At 41.6% G+C, this 24423-nt stretch overlaps 1 protein-coding gene across 1 annotated transcript in view; it reads left to right on the forward strand.

The window, feature by feature from the left end:
* ADSS2 (adenylosuccinate synthase 2) overlaps positions 1 to 24423 on the forward strand; it is a 62339-nt gene that overhangs the window by 33555 nt on the left and 4361 nt on the right. Inside the window, exons 6-11 of the mRNA XM_054021644.1 lie at positions 8045 to 8152; positions 8406 to 8487; positions 10091 to 10217; positions 11761 to 11915; positions 12634 to 12758; positions 14694 to 14791. Coding sequence (XP_053877619.1) covers positions 8045 to 8152; positions 8406 to 8487; positions 10091 to 10217; positions 11761 to 11915; positions 12634 to 12758; positions 14694 to 14791 — 695 coding nt within the window. The remainder of the gene's footprint in view (positions 1 to 8044; positions 8153 to 8405; positions 8488 to 10090; positions 10218 to 11760; positions 11916 to 12633; positions 12759 to 14693; positions 14792 to 24423) is intronic.

Consider the following 24423-nt stretch of genomic DNA (forward strand, 5'->3'; position numbering starts at 1 on the left):
GTGACCAACAATATACCTACCTACTGGGTAGCTAGCCTACCTGGTTTGCATCAAAAGTATTGATGCAATCAGCTGTGTTCCATGGAACGCTTTGATTGCTTCAAATAAACACTTTTCAAACAGAAAACTGTTGGCAAATGCAGTCTTGCTCCCCCTATATTCATTCAAAATGTTACTTCAAAAATCACTCTTGGCTTATTACTTTGACCATTTCACTCCTCTTTGCATCCTTCTACTGGGCTCTACTGGGCTCCACTTCATCTCATCAAACACGAACTACTTGTCTTCACTTTACAGGCCCATGATGTCCTACTCCCCCTACTCCTCCCCCACCTATCCTCTCTTGTGTGTTGTCAAGATGTTGACTTTTGCCTCCATTCTACCAATAATGCCAGCCTTTGTTACCCACTTGTTAAAATTTCAAATGAGTACCTTTGCATTTTGTCCTGTTCTGCCCCTGGCAAATGGGAGGAGCTTCATGTAAGCATTTGCAAAGTCCCTTAATTGTCCTTTTTCAAATCCATCTTTAAAACTCACATCTGTTGTGGTACCTACAAAAAAATTGACAACTATAAGGTACCTGGTTTACTGAGATTCCTGCCTATCATGTTGATTAGTATTGGCTCAGTTTTTGTGCTCTCCCATTTGTCTGTGTACTCACCTGCTCGACCTCAGTATGCCTGCATCTTTGATCAGAGATTTTTTGATAGTGGTGCCTGGACTGTGCATGCTCCACATGCCTTGGGCTTGGTACAGGGCACAAGGATGTTACATGGGGCTGCATGGGTGAACCACCTTAAGTTCCTTCTCAACTGCTTTTGGCCTGAGATGGAGTTTGCAACATGTCTGTTACCTATTTAGCATTGTTTATAGTTACTTACCTTTTTAGTGTTTCCTTTTTCCTGCCTTTTTTTTCTCTTTAAAAAAAAATCCTTTTATTCTTTGATATATTTAATTAGAAGTGCTAGAACTTCCCTTTCTTGAGTTGTCTCTTTTATTGTTCTTTCCATGAGAATGCTGGATTCAAAAGGGGCCTCTCCTGCTGTGAGGCTATTCTGATCAGTGACAGGCATTCCCAGTGGCTCCGCTCTTTGTGCGATACCCATGTTCCTAGTAAGAGCAAGATCTGCACATCCTTCAAGGGTAGATCCTAAAAAAATAGGGAGATCAAGTTTAAACTTCTAATGATGGAGCAAGCCTTATGTCCAGGTTCAAATCCAGGGACAGAGGATACCCTGTACAGAGACCTAACAGTACTGCTAGTGCCCTGTCAACATCAAGATCTTGGTCACTGGAGACTGCTAAAGAGGGTAGGTGGTACTACGGCATTGAGTACTTCCAGGGTACTGAAGTCCTCATTTGCATCTTCCTCTCAACAGAAAGAAGTAGGGAGTAAATCTCCAAAAAGATCTTGGCCACTGACACACAAGAGGGCTATGGAGACCTCAGATCCCTAGGGGAGTTCCATGCAGGTTCTGAGAGATGCCAGTACCTCAAAGGCAAAGAAGAAAACTCAGTCTAAGACAGAATCAGTACTGAGTTAGGGTACCTGGACCTTGAGTGTCAGAGACATTGGTGAAAAGAGTAATCAGCCTGTTCCAGAACAATGAATGCTCAGTACTGATCTCAAGGAAGTCTACTGTACAGTGACAGCTAGACAGCAGATGGTACTGAGGGAATTGGAACTGATGCACTTCCAGGGCAAGTGCTTGGTGCCAACTACATCGGTATTGAAGCCATCCTCCACAGGCTCTCAGTCTGTTACTGTCAATGCCTTAAGAGTTCAGGTGCCCTAAGGACTTTATAGTCTCTTTGAAGCCAGTCTCTCCCCTATTTAATGAGTGCAGAGGGTTTGTCAGCCTCAAGACCCTCTCAGTCACTGACACCTGTATCACGTAGGGAACCATGCTCGCTTTTGTCTAATTTTCAAACTGAACAGTCCTTCCCGTTTCTCCTTACCTCCACCCTGATTATGTGGAAGAGGATTCTTCAGATTCTCAGATCTCTGTGCAGGGTTCCTGTCTATTCTGGAATACATCTCTCCCTCTTACACTGATATTTTACAGAAGGATAGACCTCAAATGACACCCTTTGGCATGAACACCAATAGGTGGAGGCATCCATGCTTTGTGGCCCCCCCCTTAGTGGCCTTGCTGAGATCTGTGGGCATTCTATCGCCAACAACGTCTTCACACCACTATAGGGAACAGGAGGACCCATTCTCCTCAACCCCCTTTACCACTAGCCATGCCAGAGGAAGAGACCTTTGAACAAGATGCAAGGGCAGATGAGGTGATACCTCTTTTGTGAATATTTCCTCCTCTTCACCTGATGAAGCTGTCATGTTTCCACCACCTTCTATAGCAGATGATTTCAGACAGTTTCAGGAACTGATGAAGCAAATTGCTGACACACTTCAGAATCCTTTCAAGAGTTCCACTGTAAGCTTCTAGATATCTTACACACCTCATCATCGATGAGAATTGCCATTCCAGTGAATGAAGCTCTTATGGAGCCTGCTAATTTTTGTTTGGCATATTCCAACTACAGCAGCACCTACCTGCAAGAGAGCAGATAAAAACTAACCCAGCTCCAAACTCCCCAGTAGTAGAGGCCACCAGTGAAAGAAGCATGCAACATAGCTCTAAGTCCATCCTATACAGCAAGGAACATAAGAGGCTCGATCTTTTTGGCAGCAAACCCTATGCTTCAGCCACACTTCAGAATAGTGAAGCATCAAGCGCTCATGGCCAAATATGACTACTTAAATTACAACAGCCTTTATTGAACATTTGCCAGAAAAATATCATGCTCAATTTAAAGCCACTATTCAAGAGGATCAGCTTCTAGCAACATCCTCATTCCAGGCCTCCTTAAATATAGCAGATTCTGCAGCATGGTCTATATCCACTGCAGTGGTCATGAGAAGAGCCTCTTGGAACTATTGTCTGGCTTTCCAGGAAAGGTTCAAAGTGCCATTTAAAGACCTCCCCATTGATGGTTGCAAGCTCTTTGTATCAACAGATGCCTCATTACACATTCTAAAGCACTTGAGAGCCAGATTGAGATGCATTGGAATTTATACTCCTGTAAATAAAAGGAAATTGTGCCCTCTGAGACCTACTAAAAGAGCATGCCCAGCCCTATATTCAGGATATCCTAGACTAGGGGTCAGTGGCCTTTCAGAAGTGGTGTGCCGAGTCTTCATTTATTCACTCTGATTTAAGGTTTCGTGTGCCAGTAATACATTTTAATGTTTTTATAAGGTCTCTTTCTATAAGTCTATAATATATAACTAAACTATTGTTGTTTGTAAAGTACATAAGTTTTTTAAAATGTTTAAGAAGCTTCATTTAAAAATTAAATTAAAATGCAGAGCCCCCTGGACCGGTGGCCAGGACCTGGGTGCGTGAGTGCCACTGAAAATCAGCTTGCGTGCTGCGTTTGGCACGGGTAGGCAACCTATGGCACACCTGTCATGGACCCTCTGAACCCCTGGCCAAGAGACCAATTTACTCAAAAAAGAAACCCCCATCTGCTACAACTACATTTTCCCAGCCATCTATGTCCTCCAAGCAACAGTTCTGATGGCTTGGTCGAGTCTCTCAACCATCTTTACAGTTGCAATATCCTGTTCTCCCTCCCTCCTTTTGGATGCCAACACTTCCACTTTCAGTATGCTTGGGAGTATATAACATTGGACAAATGGGTTTTGGAAGCCATAGCTTTTGGTTCGCTATCAATTTCAAGGCTCTCCCTCTTACACATCCCCATCCGTCTTCAGGGATCCCCTCTCACAATCAGTTACTACAACAAGTGACTTCACTTCTGAGTTTAGAAGCAATAGAATCAGTTCCCGTGCAACACAGTGGAAAGGGATTCTATTCAAAATACCTCCTAATTCCCAAAAAGGACAGAGACCAATTTTAGACCTGGGCACTGAACAGATATGTAAAACAGCAAAAATGCAGGATGGTGATGCTGGCAGCAATAATTCAGTCATTAGAATTAGGAGATAGGTTGAGAGTCATGAACCAACAAGATGCATATTTTCATGTTGCTATTCACCCAGTACACAGGAGGTTTCTATACAGATACTAAACAATACTGGATTGATGCCCTCTTTATTATGTACATTCCTAATATCGCAGTATTTTTTTTCATAACCAGGGAACTATGTTCTTCCTTCAGATATTTGAAGAATTTGAGCTTCCATTAAAAATGTCAAGCCTTTCTGATAAAGTTCACAATGAAGATAGATGTGCTGTTGTCTTGCAGGGCCGGCTCCAGGCACTAGCTGACCAAGCACGTGCTTGGGGCGGCACCTTAAAAGGGGCAGCCAATGTTGGAGTGGTGGGGGGCGCTTGCGGTGTTGTGGTGGCTTTTTTTGTTTTTTGTTCGGCGGGGCAGCGCTCAAGGGGTTTTTTGGATTTTTTTGTTTTGTTTGTTTCGGCCGGGCAGCGCGGGGGGTGTTTCGGCGGTGCAGCGCTCAGTGGCGGGGGTTTGAGCGGCTCGGGGGTTTGGGCGGGGCGGCTTGGCGCTGTGGGGGCAGGGGTTTGAGTGGCCTGGCACTCCGGGGGTTTGGGCGGCACGGCGCACCGGGGGGTTGGGCAGTCCGGTGCGGCGCTCTGCAGGTTCGGCTTGGCCGGGCTGGCTTGGGGGGGGGGGGGGGGGGTTGGCCGGTGCGGCGCTCTGGCGGGCAGGGGGGGTGGGAGTTTGGCCAGCGCGGCGCTCAGGAGGGGGCAGGGGTTTTGCTGGCGCAGCGCGCCGGGGGGGGGGGGTTGTTGGGCGGCCCCAGCGAGGCGCTGCGGGGGGAGGGGTTTTGGCAGCACTGGGGGCTCTGGGTGGCCCGGCGTGGCGCTGGGGGGGTTCTCCCCCAGTACATCACAAACATTTTCCTAGAGCAGCTCCAGTGTTCTGTTCCATATAGATTTTTGTACCAGGCTCATCATTGTAAAGCAACATGACTATGGTGAGATCCTAAGGCTACGTCCTCGCTACGGGGGGGAGGGTGTCGATTTAAGATACGCAAATTCAGCTATGTGAATAGCGTAGCTGAATTCGACGTATCTGAGCCAGCTTACCCCGCTGTGAGGACAGCGGCAAATCGACCTCCGCGGCTCCCCCGTCGACGGCGCTTACTCCTACCTGCGCTGGTGGAGTACAAGCGTCGATTCGGGGATTGATTGTCGCGTCCCAACAAGACGTGATAATTCGATCCCCGAGAGATCGATTTCTACCCGCCGATTCAGGCGGGTAGTGAAGACGTAGCCTAAGATACCTAGGATACTTTCCCAGGAATCCTAGCCCAAAACATACTTAATTGCACTGCCAGTGTGAGCACTGGTACACAAAGTATGGGGCGTATTCGGCTCTGCAGTATGAATGTTTGAAGACAGGCTTGCCTAATGTGTCTGCACGTATGTGAGCATGCCAACATACAGGTACACACTGCAGTGTCGACATTCCCTAAGATCGCTATAAAGTTTTCTCTATTCACTTTAGTAAAAGTACAGCGCCTTGGAGGTCTTTGTCCAAAGCAATATTGATGACAGTTGATGATATTATAGGCAATTGTGAGCTTTCCTTGATCCACCCCAAGAGCCCAGAAGGGACTTTACAGCCTTTTGATATTTTTACTCAGTTCTGAAATATGGACACTCTCATCACTCTTATTTGCCAGTGGCTGTTGGTCCACCTTTGCTCTGCTACCATTGCCACCTGCTCAGCTTCCCAATCTCCCTCTCTTTCTCTTAGTTTCCCTTTTCTGCCTCCCTACTCTTTCTTTTCTGCCTTCTTCCACTCTTCACCATTCCTCCTCCCATTTCAACTCCAGTGAGTGCCCACCAAAAAACAAATCCCATATTTTTTGTGAGATAAATAAAACAATAGCCTGGTCATCCTTTTTCCTACCACAGTCAGCATGCGGACATAAAGTCCCAGCAACATCTAACAACAACTGCTGTCTTCTCCACAGGGCTTTCTGGGGATAGAGCTCCAAAAATCTCCCTCTGCCTCTCCTGCATCCTGTATTGGGTCCAACACTAGACATCCCAGAACTGTTTTCTATCAGAAAATGCAATGGCTTTGTATGAACCATTCATCTTCCTGGCCCCATCATATCTGCCAGCCTCCAGTTTCTTTCTCTCTCCATCTACTCTGTCCTCTCCCCTTTTTACATACTCCTCCCTTCCTTCACTCAAGTCTGCTCTCCCTCAAAATTCACTTAAGCTTTATTTAATTTGGAATAAGAGTATTAATATTGATAAGCAAAAGGCACGTGTTACATCTTGTCTACATACAAACATAACATGGTATTATGTAACTTTTGTGCCCCCTTTATCCTATTTCTCACTCCAAACTCATCCTTAATCTTTTTACTGGTTTCACTTGTTTTGTCCTGTCTTAAATTTACATTGCAAACTTTCAGTGGCTTAAACATTTCTGTTTTACAGGCACTTCTGGGCACACAAAAGTAATACTGGTGTGAATTTAGAAGCCTAAACATTAATGTCGATATCCAGTTAACAGTGGATGATGCCTCAGAAGGCTGCATATTGTGGCTGTGTATTAGCCCAATTAAGATGGGTTAGACACGGGTATTAAGACTATTTTAGGTGAGCTTTCTTATGATGCCTCTCAGAAATGCCTTTAAAACTTAAAAACCCACATTTGTTTTGGTGAAACGTCATGACGTGACATTAGAATTAAAAATTAGGACAAAATTGTATTTGAGGAATCCTTGCTGAAGTCCTCAGATTCAAGTCTTATATAACCAATGAATAATTAATTTGGAATAATATAGTTTTTCATTAGTAGATATCAATGTACTTAATAGAAGATTAGATTCTTTGAAGCCCTATTTTGTTTTCTAATTGGAAATTGAGAGTAAAGTTGCTTTGCAGTCTCTCAATACAGTGTTCCATCTGTTTGATCTATAACTGCCACGAGTGCCATGCAGACTACCATTTTATTAACTTGTTTTTCATTCTTCTGATCAGGTCTAGGTTTTCCGTTGTACTTCCTCTCTGAAAGCAATGGAGCCAAATAATTGTATTTTGCGATGTCACTGGCATGAGTTGTTCTCTGTTTCCAGATGAAAGAAGGCTAGTGTCAGTTCTACATTGTTTCAGGAGAAACCGTTTAGATACCTTCTTGTTTTAGACTAGCTGTTTAATTTTTCAGATGCTAGCAGTTCTGCAAATCTAATTAATTCTTGAAGGTATTTCATATCTCAGAACCTTCCGTCTATGCATGTCCTCTTCTGATACTGAGCAAAGTTCCTGTTCTTGTTCCTATGTGGAGTCTAGTGTTTATCGAAAGATTTCACATACATATTTTAAATTAGTCCTGTGTCTTTTGTCACTTCAGTGCACAAGGCCTTCCTCCATCTTTTTTCCTCAAGAGAGGTTTTATTTATCCAGAAGACAAAAAATTTCTCGGAAATGATCTGGTGTGTGGCTAATTTCAGTTCACATCATCAAAGGGTCATCAGAATCAGTTCCTTGCGCATGCAATTAGAGAGGAAATTAACCTGTCAGGATTTATATAAAAGAAATGTCAGTGAAGCAGGGAGGAAAATGCAGAAGATTGGCTTCTTTAAAAAATTAACACTTAAAATATATGAAAGATGTAAATATGTTCACAAACAGGATTTAATTTTATGAAACTCCTTTGAGGTCCTTATTTTTAAATATAAAAATAAAATAAATAAATAAATGGAGATATCCTGTTTCTTAGAACTGGAAGGGACCTTGGTAGGTCATAGAGTCCAGCCCCCTGCCTTCACTAGCAGGACCAAGTACTGATTTTTGCCCCAGATCCCTAAATGGCCCCCTCAAGGATTGAACTCACAACCCTGGGTTTAGCAGGCCAATGCTCAAACTACTGAGCTAATACACATTAAATTTTTAAGTTAAGCATTAAAAAAAATGGTCAGAGGTCAAAGTTAAATGTTGTTAGTCAAAACTTGGTTTGCTTTTAAAATTAGCTTTTTGTCTTCTCATTTTGAGAGTAACATGTATGACTTTTACTCTTTTGAAAGCTTGGGAACGACCAAAAAAGGGATTGGTCCGGTCTATTCTTCGAAAGCAGCTCGAAGTGGGCTCAGAATGTGTGATCTTGTTTCTGATTTTGGTGAATTTTCAGAGAGGTAATTCTAGTTTTATATTTGAAATGTAACCTTTCAATCATAACTTTAGACTAACAGTATACGAATTATATTAATGGTATATTTTGGCATGTTTCAGATAAATATCTAATTTATATTCCAAAAAGTCTTAACTGGATGCATCTATCTGAATTTTCTTTTAATTGTGTAATCAAAAAGTAACTTTATATCAAGAGGTGACAAATCTTAAAATGTTGCTGAGCAAAATTATTGAAGAATTGTTTTTGCCTTTCAGGTTCAAAGTGTTAGCTAACCAGTACAAAGCTATATATCCAACCTTAGAGATAGACCTTGAAGGGGAATTGAAAAAACTCAAGGTAAAACTATTTCTGTGTTACAACAAATTATTTAATTGTATGTGCCCTTATTGTGAATCCCTAGAATGCAGATCATCAAACATTTTTGTGAGTTTTTATTTTGATAAATAACCCACATATGCCTGATGGTAAAATATCAATCATTAAATAGATTTCTAGTTCTTATTTTAAGAAGACTGTCAGTCTTACTTTGTGCTCTGTTGGAACATTCTACTTCAGGAAGATTATCATAAATTAAAAAGGAATTGGGTGTTTAGAACACAAGTGTCACCTCCATGTTTCTTCACATATATCAGCCAAAAAAGTAAGCATTAAAATTAGGGGACTTGAAAGCAACTTTGTTATGATGAACAGGGAGAGAACTGAGAGCGACGTAAGCCTGAACTCTGTCATTAATTGTTAGAATTCTAAAGAGACTTGAGCAAAGATTTTATTACCAAACATCCACTAGAAAAAGTTATTCTTTTAGCAGTTTATTGGTTATCATTGGACCCAGTTTCCTAACACACAGATGAGTTGAAGAGTGGAGCATTTGGAGTTCTTCCCTTCCAGTTAACTGTAAAACTCTGTAATTTTTTTATCTGTGGAATTCTATGAGCCCTGTTGATGGAGAATCAGTTACATGTTGACGGTTTTGTAATCCTTTTATTATACTTACATATGCACTACATTTTTGGGGGTGGGGGAAGCCAATAGATCAACAGTTTACTGTGTGGAGTGGAGACATAAAAACATCACAGTGCCTGGGGGGAAATGACTTGTATTTACTATGCTTTTTACAGTGATCTACTAAAAAGCTGAAAGAGTAAAGCTGTGTGCTCCATGTAAACCAAATCATTAGTATGGGACAGCATCTATTCATACTCATGGGGGACAGGATGTATGCTCAGTACTAATCTGCATGTTACAAAATACTTAGTTCCTATAGGTAAGAGTAAGACAACCCCTCTCTCCATTAGCATAAATCTAAAGAGACATTAGGCCATTGGCTCCAGATTGTCACTAATGGAATTTCAGAGAACTGGCTTTTGTGGGAAGTCTTTAACACTTGCAAATAAGATGCTGAATGTAATAAAAATGTTTCTTTTAAGCAACATGTTTGAGTATTTATTTGGTCTTTCAGATTTGTATTTGTAAAATATTCAAAATGCTGTGTTAAGAAACTTTGGATTCGATTTTCATTTTTTGCTTGTGTTTTTGTCCTTTTGGGAAGAGATCCTCATATCCATTCTCTGCCCTCCGCCCCAATTACCAACACACAGTGCCCCTCACATCTTTCTGATCAAATAGAACTGGGTGATGACCAGCACCGCAGGGAAGCCCAATATCTTTCTAGAATTGTCTAGGAAGGATTATTTCTGAATGTGTATCCCACTTCTTTATTTCCTCTGTGTCAAAGGAATGAGTGGGTTGTCAGTATGGGCAGTAGCGCTTGGACTGAAAATCAAACCTGGTTACTTATATGGCAGAGTGGTACTTATGAGGCGTCTGGCTGGCTTTATCATAGTGAAACGTATAATTAGAGTATATTGTACACCTATTTGTTCTGGTTTATAACCTACTAATTAAACCCAATCTTTAAAAAGCCTTTTGTGTTACTTAGGGCTACATAGAAAGGATTAAACCAATGGTGAGGGATGGTGTTTATTTCATACATGAGGCTCTACGTGGACCACCAAAGAAAATCTTAGTAGAAGGTGCAAATGCAGCATTACTGGACATCGATTTTGGTAGGTATAACTTTTTCTGAGAAACATGGTGGTATATATGTGCCATGAAAGGAAAATGTCTAGTGGCTGTGCCATGCATAGGTGCTCTTGTGGAAAATGTGTATTTGTATTATGAGGAAGCACTAGACTTCCTATTTTAAGTCAGATTTTTGACTCCACACTAAAATTTTCCCCCCAAAAAATACCAAACCACTCTTTGAGTTTTGGGTCTTAGAAAAAAAGAGGTGTTTAGAAGAATTTCCTAAATTTAATTAAGGTTTTTGGAAGTCAGTAAAAGTATGCACACAAGGTCAGGATTTGGCCTTTGGTTTGATTTTTAAGAATAACTTGTTGAATGGTGTTGGTATGATATTTGGATATAACTAGTTACTTTGCATATAGCAGTCCTGTTAAAAAGCTGAGTCAATTACTATGGACTTTTCTTACCATTTATAAAAGTCATATTTCATAGCTCACAGTTGTGGAGCAGAGCTGTGAAAATACTTTATGAAAAGAACTGAGCTGGTTAGCAGTGATCTTTCTATATACATTTATTTTACAGTATGACAAGATATTTTTAGTGTAATTACTAAAATACTTCAAAGTATGCAATATTACAGGCTTTTGTGAGCTTATTAAACTAAAGATAGTGTTTTTCACCTACATGGCTTATGAACTACCTACCTAAGAGAACTACTTTCTCCATGGTATACATCTACATTTGAGATCGCAAATCCTGTATTTTCTTGGATGTTAATAGGTATAAATAGTAGTGTACACAGTGAGGCATTGCTTAGGCAAGAAGATTGAAGACCCCCTGAACCCTTAGGGTATGTATCCTACACAGCTCTCAATGAACCCAAGCAGTGCCAATCCATAGCCATGTAGTGTCTCTCTGCCCTCCACCGCAGGGAAAGACTCAGTCAGTGTGGAAAGGCTCCAGCAGCTCCCTGTGGCAAGGAGAGGTTCCAGCAGTGGGGAACTGCCAGAGCCTTTCCCCACTGCCTATCCCCCACCAGAGCCTTTCATGGCCATACGTAGCTACACACCAGTGTGGACACTGCAGTTTGTAGTTACAGGTATGCTAATGCCAGTGGTGTGCAATGTAGACAGGTCTTCAGTCTCCTTTCAAAATCCTCATATTTTTGCTGTAAGTGGACGTACTATGTAATAAAGACACAGACAATACTTTCTGGTGACTCATGCTAATTTTTGGCTTGCATGTCCCTTGAAAGTTGCTTCACTATCTGGGCTTGATCCTGTGCTAATTGATGTCAGGGTAAATCTCCCGTTGGTTTCAGGGGGGCAGGAATGCATATTGCACAGAAGAAAATTTAGGTTCTCTTTTTCATATTTAATAAATTCCTAACTGCAAACTGTATTCATTTTGGTGTTCTTCATAGCTTTACAAAATCCACCAATGAGCTCTTCCCAATAAGTATGAAATTACCCTATATATGGTTAACTAACTTTAAAAATAATTTAAGGACCAGTGTGTTTTTCTTTCTCAGAAAGTGTGATAGCACTTTTCAGTTCTCTAATTTATTTATTTATTTTTAATTAGGGACATATCCTTTTGTGACCTCTTCGAATTGTACAGTTGGAGGCGTTTGCACAGGTTTGGGCATGCCACCTCAGAATGTTGGGGAAGTATATGGAGTTGTAAAAGCATATACAACTAGAGTTGGAATTGGTGCCTTTCCTACAGAACAAGATAATGTAAGCATTACTTATATGATCAACAATGGGAAAATAATTGGATGTGTTTCATAGGTTTAGCCAGTAATATTCCTTAAAGCTAAGGGCATATTGTGGCCTGTATAAAACTATCCCCAACATCAGATTCTGCATGCGATTTAGTGGCATTTCTTGCCTTAAAATACTTCTATGCTCTGAAAAGTAACTACCTCAGTTAACAAATCTGCTGCCTGGGCGCAGTGATCCATCTGTGCTTAGTTTATAAAGTTGTTGCATATTTTTTTAGTTCTGCAGAATCGTTAATGCTGACAGAGGAAGATGAATTTTATTCTATCACATGCACCAGCAGCAAAATTTTAACGAAGGTCAAGTTGTAAAAAGGCAAGCTACCAAGAGTAAAGATTCTGCACCAAAAACACCTTGCCTTTTTGATCCTCAGCTGCATTTGCAGCACTGGCAGTCTGATTGCCAAGTATCTCAGACTTCATTAAGCTTCATAATATTGTTGTGAAGAAATAGGTTCGGCATTACATAGCTGAATGAAAATGTAGTGTTGAGAAAATGGCTTGCTTAACTAGCATTCTTACATTTAAAAAAGAAAAGAAAAACCCACTAGCAATAGTAAGGGTACTTGTTTGTATTTTTATCTTGGATAGTTTTGTGCATTATTGGGGGGGGACTTTAAGGTTATTACAATATTCTGTTAGCTGTGCTAATACACATGAAAATCTTCCATCAGGAAATTGGAGAATTGCTGCAGAAACGAGGTAAGGAGGTTGGCGTGACCACTGGTAGAAAAAGAAGATGTGGCTGGCTGGATCTTGTGTTACTCAGATACGCCCACATGATTAATGGATTTACTGCGTGAGTATTCTGTGGTGCTGACAAATTGGCTTTCATATGTAGCATAACATGGATTATAGCAAATTGTACAGTTCCTAGTAACTCTTACGAAACTCTCACCAGCATTGGTAGAAAATGGTTCTATTCAAATGAATGCTATAAAAGTTTAATCAGCCTAAAAAGTTACATACCTTGGGTGTTAGCTTAGCAGTTGATTCCATCTCTTTTGTGCAAAGTGATTGTGAATTGTGAACAATATATATGATACCTCCATCTTCCATACTTATGTCTTTTTTAAAGATAAGAACTTATATATGACACTTCTCATTTTTGGGTCCAATGTAGTGTTTTAAGGTATATTTGAATGTACTAAAATACTTTGAATATTTGCACTAAAATATTGTGTAAAGGTATAAAATAACCTTAGTCTACATTCCAACTTGTATATTTTCTAAACTTTTTTCCAGCTTTTGTATGCCATGAGAAATTGGCTAACACTTTAATATTAGTCTTACTTGTCAGGTAGTGCTAATGTCAGAAGACACTAGAAATATCTCTAATTTGCAAGTTGTTTTTAAAAAATATACTTAACCATAACTTGTCAGTCTCAGATGGGATGTCCTGATATTCTGAACACATCTTTCACTTTTTTCTCCCTGTCTCCACTCTTAAGAGTTGCTTCCCCATGACGTAGAATTTTTTTAACACACAACTAGCAGCAGAAATGGCTCTGAAAAATACATGTACAGAAAAACTGCATGGAGGTTAAAATACCTTTTCCCCTCCCCCCTTCCCTCCTCTCCCCCTGGAATTTGTGTTATCTGTCTATATTTCAGTGATTCACATACTTTTTTAAAGTTTTCCCTACCTGTCTCTCTAATGAAAGTAAAAAATGACTCGCTATTCATGCAGTTCCAAGAACTGTTTGCATTTGGTTCCCATTACTTAGCACTTCTCTCACCCTCCTCCCTCTTTATATAAAAAAAAGCATCTGAGTGCACTTCATGATTCCAGAGCTGGGGAGCCTTAGTATATAATAGCCAATGGTACTAGATGCCAAGGAGTGGATATAAACGAATACAAATTTTTCAATTTAAATTACCTCTGAGAAATTTTGTAATTTAAAAAAAATAAAAAAAGCAAGTAGCATTGAAATAAAGCTCAGATGAAACTGTTTGGCGTAACAAATGGACCAGTGTAGATGTAAATCTTTATTTACATCTTCCCATTCATTTTCCTTGTCCTTGCCTACTTTTGGACAAGTAACTCAACCTCTCTTCCTAAGTCATGTGCCCCAACCCCCTATGCCCTCTGCTGGACTCTGCAATTTGTCCACATCCTTTCTGTAGCGGGGGGGCCCAAAACTGGATGCAATACTTCAGATATGGCCTCACCAGTGCTAACTAGAGAGGAATAATCACTTCCCTCGATCTACTGGCAGTGCTCCCACTAATGCAGCCCAATATGCAGTTACCCTTCTTGGTAACAAGGACACACTTCTGACTCGTATCCAGTTTCTCATCCATTGTAATTGTTCCATTTAAGCTGTAGACCATTCATTCTGTTTAAGAGGGGGGGAAATCTGTCCCTTGAATTATGATCTTATCATATTTGTGTGAAATAGGGCATAATTCAGGAGCTGGTCCAGAGGCTCCCATTGATTTCAATAGATTTTGTATCAATCCAACAGCTGTTTTGCTTGTATCTTACTTTATTGGCTTGGACTTTGTTTTAAAACAATGAAAAAACAATAGAAACAACAACTTTGGTTATTAAACATACAAAAAATTATTCCTCATTTGATTCATAGTTGCTTTGGAGCTTAATATTTCATGTGACAAGTGGAAAGAAATTTAGTTAAGTTTTAGCCCAATAACTCAGTTTATAAAATGCCATTAACAGAGGAAGGGCTTGTTTTTGTGTTTTTTTTTTTTTTCCTTTAAACAAAAAAAATAGATTGGCTGTTATGAAATTGGATATCTTGGATGTATTTCCAGAAATCAAAGTTGGAGTTGCTTACGTACTAAATGGTGAGATCATACCTCATTTTCCTGGTGAGTCTGTTTTATAATTACTGTGTTAAGCGGTCATATAATGTTCAGAGTGCTTTAAAAAGGGTGTATATGTAGATAAAACTTCTGTGCCTCGTGAGTTTGCAATTGCACAAGTACCAAAGCCATACATGTCATCTCAATGAGTGCTTAAAAGGCATTCCCACTGCATCCTGTAGCTCTTCTTCTATCTGCCAAATAATTTGCAGAAAAAATAATTTTAAAATACCTAATTTTTTTCTCTTGATACTATTTATTATTTTGCTACCTTTTAATTCATCCTGATTTATTACATGAATTTAACTGTACAAGTCTCAGAGGGAGGGAAGAATTAGAACTAATAAATTTAGATACTATAAATTATTCAAAATAGTATTTTTCCATGCATGGTAATATTGCATTTCTAAGGTTTAATATCTCCAGCTATTGATGGGTGCTTCTATGGGAATGGGAGAGCTAGAATTTTTCACTTTCTAGTATGTGTATAGTTCTAGTACTAAAGGGTCACAAGTTATTACCTGAAGAATGTTTGAAGCTGCTTAGGGGTTTTTAATGTTTTAATGAAGAACTGGCAAAGATTAATTAGTAGCAGTTGAGATAATATAATCAAATGTAATTGCATGAATCATGTATAAGGATATCACTATCACATACGTGATGACTTAGAGATGTGATACAAAATGTTTTAAAGAAAAGCCTTAGAAACTCTACTTGATGACTTTATCTCATGATTCGTAAATATCTCCTTTGGATAGTTATTGATCAGCTTATATTCCAGTATAGATTTGAATTTTGTTTTTTCTGCAGTCCACAATTCTTGACATCTGGGATGCGCTCCTCTCTGCAGTTCATGGAGGTGGATCAGAGTTTTAGAGCCTTATAGTCAGGCCACCCCCTCTCGAGTCCTGCTTGCTTCTAGTTTCTGTTCCTCTGTGGCAGCATATGGATGGCGGGTTTTTACAGCTCCTGCCTTCACATCTGCCTAAAGAGTGTGTTTTTTGTCAAAATTTGGGACAGTAGTGAGCAGTGGTTTTCCTCCCTGCCCCTACTCCTCTAGGCCGTTTTTAGCCAGATGTTAGAACACCCTGGAACATCAGCTGCAGTGCTCCATACTGGCTCCTCTGCAGCTTCCAGGTATGGTAGAGCAGTCTATAAAAAGCAACAAATGAAATCCAAATGGTGCTGCATCTGTGAGACTGCAAGCTCAGCAGATGGTGAATTGTACTCAGCCTCTACCCACCTAAGCACCTGCAGCTCCAACATGGGGAAAAATGGACCAGGAGTTTATGGGCAGAGCAGGGAAGAAGTCCAAGGATGAAGAGGACCTCAATCAACTCGGGGTAGTCCTAGGGGCCCCTGGGGACCAGAAGGCAGACTTGCAGTGTACCCCATTCTAAAATTGGTCTAGAGCACCCTGGGAAAAGAAGCAGAGCTCAGAAGCACTCTCTATCCTTCCCAGTTTGGCCAGGAGGGCTTTGGAAAAGGTTTCCCTCCCACTTCTGTGACAGAATCGGACCCAGCAGGCAAGGACTCGGAAAGAGCTCTCGGGAGAGGATTTCAGGCTCTTAGCAAGGCTAGCTGCAAAAGGCCTCACCAAAGCTGTGACAGAGTTTGTAAGCTCTCAAAGTAAGCTTAAAAAAAAGCTAATAAATCAAAGTGTGAAAAGGGGAAGAAAAGGTGTAGGAGATCTAGGAGGTATGAATCCTCTGACTCCTCTTCCTTCCCCTCCTCCACAGAGAATGGTGAATTGTTGGGCTCTGTCTCCTATCAGGACCAGGGAAAAACTCAGCAAAGCTTTTTCCCCCTGAGAAATTGAAGGCCAATTCTATGAGTAAGCCTCTGAGCAAATTTCTCCCCTCAAAATCCTCCCCTGAGGCTGTGATTCTCCTATACTCCTCCTTTGAGGAAGTAATTGGGGATGAATGGGATAAGCCAGACAAGAGCAAGCACACTAACAGAAATGATTTTATGTTCTATGGGATCCAGGAACCAAAAGTCCTGAATACTGAGATACCAAAGGTGGTTGCTGCATAGTATCCCTGGTTAAATATATAGTTATCCCCTTAGAAGAGGCGTTCTAAAGACTCCACAGAGAGTGGCCTCCATTTTTTCTCTCAAAAGATTTTTGAGGCCTTCTCAGCCTCCCTCAGGGCATTCCTAGCAGCTGCTTGCTTTGTGAGAGCATCTGTCTCCTGGCTGGAAGATCTCAGAGCCCTCAAGTATTGAAATCACCCTGACTTTGGCTCTGTTTTAAAGAGCTTCCCTGGCAACAGCGTCGGGAAGCAATGACATTCTCTGACAAAGCCATGGCCTCCAGCTCAGTGACCAGGTGCCACCTATGGCTCCATTCCTCGAAGGTGGATAGCCACTTGAAGCAGGTTCTATGCTCTGCCAAATTCATGGGAACCCTTCTGAGAGAAGCTAGACAAGATAGTGGCAGAAAACGCTGCAAATCTAAACAGTCCTTTTGGATGCCACACCATACTTTTGAGAGAAAGTACAGGCTGGCCATCAGGCAAAGGCATTCCTTTCAGCCTTCATCCTTGTGGAAATAACAGCAAAGTGATAGCAGGTTCTCCAGAAGAAAGGCATGGAACGGGGCTTGGGAGGAAAGCCCTGGAGGAATGGTTGCTTCCAGTGCGTCAGGAAGATGTATAGTGAGTCAGGAATACTCCATTATGGGCTCCACCCCATCCGTTTTTCATCGAGTCCCCAATCTTGAATGACCCTGTAAAGTGCAGGCTTAATCCAGAATGAGATTTCTCACCTCCTGGATATGGGAGTAAGAGTTTCCTCAGAAGAAAGATTCTTGGGGTTATACTCCATCTTCTTTATTATTCAGAAGTGTATGGGGAAATCTGTTTTAGATATCACAAAACTCAACAAGTGGATAAAGAAAACAAAGTTCCAGATGGAGACCCTAACCTCTACAATGTCAGGCCAAAGGCCATTCTGACTTCAGTGAATCTGGTGGATGCATACTTCCACATCCCTATCAGACAGTGTCATTGCAGGTTTGTACGATTTGCTTATGGAAGGAGGTATTATCAATATCTCTGATTTGGCTTGTCCTCGCCCCCCTGGGTCTTTACAAGATGTTGGTGATAATCATAGCAAACTCAGATCACAGGGGATCCACATGTATCCCTTCCTGGATGACATCTTAACTAGAGCTCCATCCCCAGTAGCTGCACACAGAGCTACATCTCTGACCTTGAATCTACAGGCTCATGGCTTTATTATCAATGTCAAGAAAAGTTTCTTGAATCTGTCCACCCAAATAACTCACTTGGAAATGGACACAGACACTTTGATGGCAAGGATACATCCATCTCTAGAGAGTTCCAGAAGATTCAAGTATCTTCTTCTCATTGTTTTAGAACTGCAAGAGGCCAGCCATTGCACCGAGCCTTCTTGGGCCCAATCACACATCAGGAGCCTTTAAGGTTCCTAGATACATAGATTCTAGGACTGGAAGGGACCTCAAGAGGTCATCGAGTCCAGTCCCCTGCCCTCATGGCAGGACCAAATACTGTCTAGACCATCCCCGATAGACTTTTATCTAACCTACTCTTAAATATCTCCAGAGATGGAGATTCCACAACCTCCCTAGGCAGTTTATTCCAATGTTTAACCACCCTGACAGTTAGGAACTTTTTCCTAATGTCCAACCTAGACCTCCCTTCCTGCAGACCTCCCTTCCCATTGCTTCTTGTTCTATCCTTAGAGGCTAAGGTGAACAAGTTTTTTCCCTCCTCCTTATGATACCCTTTTAGATACCTGAAAACTGCTATCATGTCCCCTCTCAGTCTTCTCTTTTCCAAACTAAACAAACCCAATTCTTTCAGCCTATAGGTCATGTTCTCAAGACCTTTAATCATTCTTGTTGCTCTTCTCTGGACCCTCTCCAATTTCTCCATCTTCCTTGAAATGCGGTGCCCAGAACTGGACACAATACTCCAGTTGACGCCTAACCAGCGCAGAGTAGCGGGAAGAATGACTTCTCGTGTCTTGCTCACAACACACCTGTTAATGCATCCCAGAATCATGTTTGCTTTTTTTTTTTTTTTTTTTTTTTTTTTTTTTTTTTTTTTTTTGCAACAGCATCACACTGACTCATATTTAGCTGGTGGTCCACTATAACCCCTAGATCCCTTTCTGCCATACTCCTTCCTAGACAGTCTCTTCCCATTCTGTATGTATGAAACTGATTGTTCCTTCCTAAGTGGAGCACTTTGCATTTGTCTTTGTTAAACTTCATCCTGTTTACCTCAGACCATTTCTCCAATTTGTCCAGATCATTTTGAATTATGACCCTGTCCTCCAAAGCAGTTGCAATCCCTCCCAGTTTGGTATCATCTGCAAACTTAATAAGCGTACTTTCTATGCCAATATCTAAGTCATTAATGAAGATATTGAACAGGGCCGGTCCCAAAACAGACCGCTGCAGAACCCCACTTGTTATGCCTTTTCAACAGGATTGGGAATCATTAATAACAACTCTCTGAGTACAGTTATCCAGTCAGTTATGCACCCACCTTATAGTAGCCCCATCTAAATTGTATTTGCCTAGTTTATCGATAAGAATATCATGCGAGACCGTATCAAATGCCTTACTAAAGTCTAGGTATTCCCTTATCCTCAAGGCTCATTATCCTATCAAAGAAAGCTACCAGATTGGTTTGACATGATTTGTTCTTTACAAATCCTGCTGGCTATTCCCTATCACCTTACCACCTTCCAAGTGTTTGCAGATGATTTCCTTAATTACTTGCTCCATTATCTTCCCTGGCACAGAAGTTAAACTAACTGGTCTGTAGTTTCCTGGGTTGTTTTTATTTCCCTTTTTATAGATGGGCACTATATTTGCCCTTTTCCAGTCTTCTGGAATCTCTCCCATCTCCTATGATTTTCCAAAGATAATAGCTAGAGGCTCAGATACCTCCTCTATTAGCTCAATGAGCATTCTAGGATGCATTTCATCAGGCCCTGGTGACTTGGAGGCATCTAACTTTTCTAAGTGATTTTTAACTTGTTCGTTTTTTTTATTTTATCTGCTACACCTACCTCCTACCCATTAGCATTCACTAGGTTAGGCATTCCTGCAGACTTCTCGGTGAAGACGGAAACAAAGAAGTCATTAAGCATCTCTGCCATTTCCAAGTTTCCTGTTACTGTTTCTCCCTCTTCACTGAGCAATGGGCCTACCCTGTCTTCGGTCTTCCTCTTGCTTCTAATGTATTGATAAAAAATCTTCTTGTTTCCCTTTATTCCTGTAGCTAGTTTGAGCTCATTTTGTGCCTTTGCCTTTCTAATCTTGCCCCTGCATTCCTGTGTTGTTTGCCTATATTCATCCTTTGTAATCTGTCCTAGTTTCCATTTTTTTATGACTCCTTTTTATTTTTTAGATCATGCAAGATCTCGTGGTTAAGCCAAAGTGGTCTTTTGCCACATTTTCTATCTTTCCTAACCAGCGGAATAGCTTGCTTTTGGGCCCGTAATAGTGTCCCTTTAAAAAACTGCCAACTCTCCTCAGTTGTTTTTCTCCTCCGTCTTGATTCCCATGGGACTCTACCTATCAGCTCTCTGAGCTTACCAAAATCCACCTTCCTGAAATCCATTGTCTCTATTTTGCTGTACTCTCTTCTACCCTTCCTTAGAATTTCAAACTCCTATGATTTCATGATCACTTTCACCCAAGCTGCCTTCTACTTTCAAACTCTCAATGAGTTCCTCCCTATTTGTTAAAATCAAGTCTAGAACAGCTTCCTCCCTAGTAGCTTTTTGAACCTTCTGAAATAAAAAGTTGTCTGCAATGCAGTCCAAGAATTTGTTGGATAGTCTGTGCCCCGCAGTGTTATTTTCCCAACATATATTTGGATAGTTGAAGTCCCCCATCACTACCAAATCTTGGGCTTTGGATGATTTTGTTAGTTTTTTTAAAAAAAAAGCCTCATCCACCTCTTCCACCTGGTTAGATGGCCCGTAGTAGACTCCTAACATGACATCACCCTTGTTTTTTACCCCTTTTAGTCTAACCCAGAGACTCTCAACACTTCCGTCTCCTATGTCCATCTCCAGCTCAGTCCAAGTGTGTACATTTTTAATATATAAGGCAACACCTCCTCCCTTTTTCCCCTGTCTATCCTTCCTGAGCAAGCTGTACCTATCCACACCAACATTCCAATCATGTGTATTATCTCACCAAGTTTCAGTGATGCCAACAATGTCATAGTTGTATTTATTTATTAGCACTTCCAGTTCTTCCTGCTTATTACCCATACTTCTCGCATTTGTATATAGGCATCTAAGATACTGGTTCGATCTTGCCTCCCAGTTTTGCCCTGACCCTCCTTTCTCTCTGCCACTATAGCCCACACTCCCTCTTGTTTCCGACTCATCTCCCAGGTCTCCATGTTCCCCACTTACCTGTGGGCTTTGCTCACCTGTCCCCGTCGAACCTAGTTTAAAGCCCTCCTCACTAGGTTAGCCAGTCTGTGTCCAAATAGGGTCTTTCCCCTCCTCGAAAGGTGAATGCCATCTCTGCCTAGCAGTCCTTCCTCGAATAGCATCCCGTGGTCAAGGAAGCCAAAGCCCTCCTGGCGACACCATCTTCGCAGCCAGGCATTCACCTCCATGATGCATCTGTCTCTGCCAGGGCCTCTACCTTTTGACAGGAAGAATTGGAGCGCAGGTGGTATTCTCTTCAAACTCCTTCACCCGTACTCCCAGAGCCCTGTAGTCAATCTTGATCTGCTCAGTGTCACACCTCACAGTATCATTTGTGCCCACATGGATGAGTAGCATGGGGTAGTAGTCAGAGGGCTGGATAATCCTCGACAATGCCTCCGTAACATTTCGGATATGGGCCCCCAGCAGGCAGCATACCTCCCGAGATGAAATGTCAGGGCGACAGATGGGCGCCTCTGTCCCCCTCAGCAAAGAGTCTCCGACCACTTCATCTGAAATGTATGGTACTACTTCCCGGAATGCTTGAAAGATCAAGTTCCTGCACAGGTGATCAACTCCTTAAAATGGTAGTCAGTCCAGGGCAGTGTCTGCAGGGGCGCTCATATGCCTTCCAGATTCCCCTGATCCTCACTAGTGCCAGGCTGGAGGGCTGAGGAATAAACTTGGGGTCCCAACCAGCTCCAGGCATCTGGAACCTGGAGGAAGGGACCTATAACATAAGCCTTTTAGAACTGAGAGCTGTCAAGCTGGTGCTACAAATGTTCCAGTCCAGCCTAGAGGGGAACCAGTACTGATTAGGTCAGACAACACCATCACGGTCACACATGTATATGATCAAGGTGTTAGCAAGAAAGGCAGTGCTACATGCTGAAGCAAAGGAAATCATGCAGGGGGCAGAACATTCTCTCCTCTCCCTCAGGGCAGTTCACATAAAGGGAGATCTGAACCAGAAGGTGGACTGGCTCAACAGGCACAAGGTGAACAACTCCAAATGGTGTATGAATCAGGAAGTCTTCAAGTTAATTGTCCAGTCATTCAGTCTGCTCTCAACCAGCCTATTCACAAATCACATAAACCCAAAGAGACTTAAGTACTTCACTAGGGAGGTCGACCCCAGCTTCCCTGAGGACAGATACCCAATCCCACAAATGGCCACAGGGCCTCCTCTATGCATTTCCACCCTTCTCATTATTAGGGAAGGTGGTCTAGAAAATAAAATGAGAACAGGTGACAGTAATATTGGTAACACCCCATTGGTCAAGGAGACCCTGGTTTTCGGACCTGAGAGAGCTGAAATTGGGACCACCACTTCAGCTCCCAAAGAGACAAGACAACCTCTCGCAAGGTCCTCTTCTTCATCTGTAACCAAATTGGCTGCATCTTACAGCCTGGTTATTGAAGGGGAAGCAGTGGTCTCATTATTCTCCAAAGCTATCAGAACACTTCTTCTGAAGTGAATCCCCAGGTAGCCAGATTGCTTAGGGCGATCAGATTATCCAAGCCAGCAATTAGACCTTTTTTTTTTTTTTTTTTTTTCCTCTCAAGTGGGCCACTTGTACTGAGAGCCCTGACAAACGGTCCCTTGGTTTCCTTGACCTTAATTTGTCAGCATTTTATTTGTCCATCACAACTTGCTTTCTGATAGCCATCGCGCCTGCCAGACAAGTGTTGGAGCTGTCAGCATGCTCTATGCAGGAATCTTACTGCGTTTTTCATGAGGACAAGATGGTGTTCAGAACTCAAATCATTTTTCCCTGAAGGTGAGGTGGTCTTTCCACTCTTCCCAAGAGGTGATTCTACCTTCATTCTGTCTAAGGCCACAGCATCTCACTGAGGAGATGTGGCACAGCTTAGATGGCCAAAGGGCTCTGAAAATTTACCTCAAAGGTACAGTGTCCACAAGGAGATCAGGTGTTCTGTTTGTATCCTTTCAGTCAAAATTCTAAGGACTCAGAGCTTCCAAGTCCTCTATTGCTTGGTGGGTTAGACTATGCATTGTGGAAACATACCAGGCATCAGAGATTCTGGTTCTAGAAGGAATCAGGGCACACTCCATGTGATCCCTGATGACCTGGTAGGCAGAAAGAGGTAATGAATTCACAGTGGAAATTTGTAAGGTGTCCACCAGGTCAAATGCTGTCACCTTTACTACGCACTGCACATCCTATTCTCTGCAGAGGCATCCTTTAGCAGGAAAGTGTTGTAGGTGCTTGCCCGGATATGATTTTGGCCTTTGAGCAAATATTTAGGGATGGGTAGGGATACAGTTTTCCCTTTTCTATAACCCTCTCTACATCTGTTCACTGCTCGCTATTTCCCAGACATCAGGAATTGTGGGAGATGCTGGGATGCAGAACAGAGAATGTCTTACTGATAATTTCCTTTCTGCTAGCAGCATCTCCCACAATTCTATTCACCATGGATGGCTCATGAGTCAAGAGTCAGCTATTAAGCAGAATTGTTACCATAAGACCATCTTCCTTGGTCTAATGTACATAGTTATTTTGTTATCTCTAGAATGTTTGTTAATAATGTTATGAAAGTTTTACAGCTGGGGAATATCTCATCTGGAGGCAAGCAGGCGCTAAGGGGGCATGGCCAGAACATGTGGGTCCAAACCTCTGATCCGCCTCCATGAGCTGCAGTGAGAGGAGAGTAGGCCAGACATCAAGAATTGTGGGAGACATTGCTAGCAGAAAGGAAATTATTGGCAAGAAATTTTTTGTTCCTTTTCTAGAGAACAAAGCAATAATGCCAGTAACAAACTAATAAAATTTACCTATTCAGGAATTCTGCACTATTGAGAGCATCTAGCTAGTGTAGGGTGTTTTTTTGTTTGTTTTTGTTTTTTGTTTTTTTGTTTGTTTGTTTTTTGCTGTCCCCATAGCACGTTCTCATTGATGTAGTTGACAAATAGTATATTTAGTTAACTTTGCTGGTATTTGGACAGGACAAAGACAGTTGTCCTGTCTGGTCAAGATCTGGCTGGTTTTCAAAACTACTCAGCATTGGCCTTACTGAATTCTTCTGAAAACCTGGGAATACATAAGCAGTTCTTTAAAATGTGCTTTATTTCTCCAAAAGGCATGATGTAATTCTTTTAAGTTGGTCTATATTGACATCCAGACCTTCCTATAAAATTTCAAAATATAAGAATATGAAGT

This window comes from Malaclemys terrapin, chromosome 3 (assembly GCF_027887155.1).
Source record: "Malaclemys terrapin pileata isolate rMalTer1 chromosome 3, rMalTer1.hap1, whole genome shotgun sequence".
NCBI classification, from domain to species: domain Eukaryota; kingdom Metazoa; phylum Chordata; order Testudines; family Emydidae; genus Malaclemys; species Malaclemys terrapin.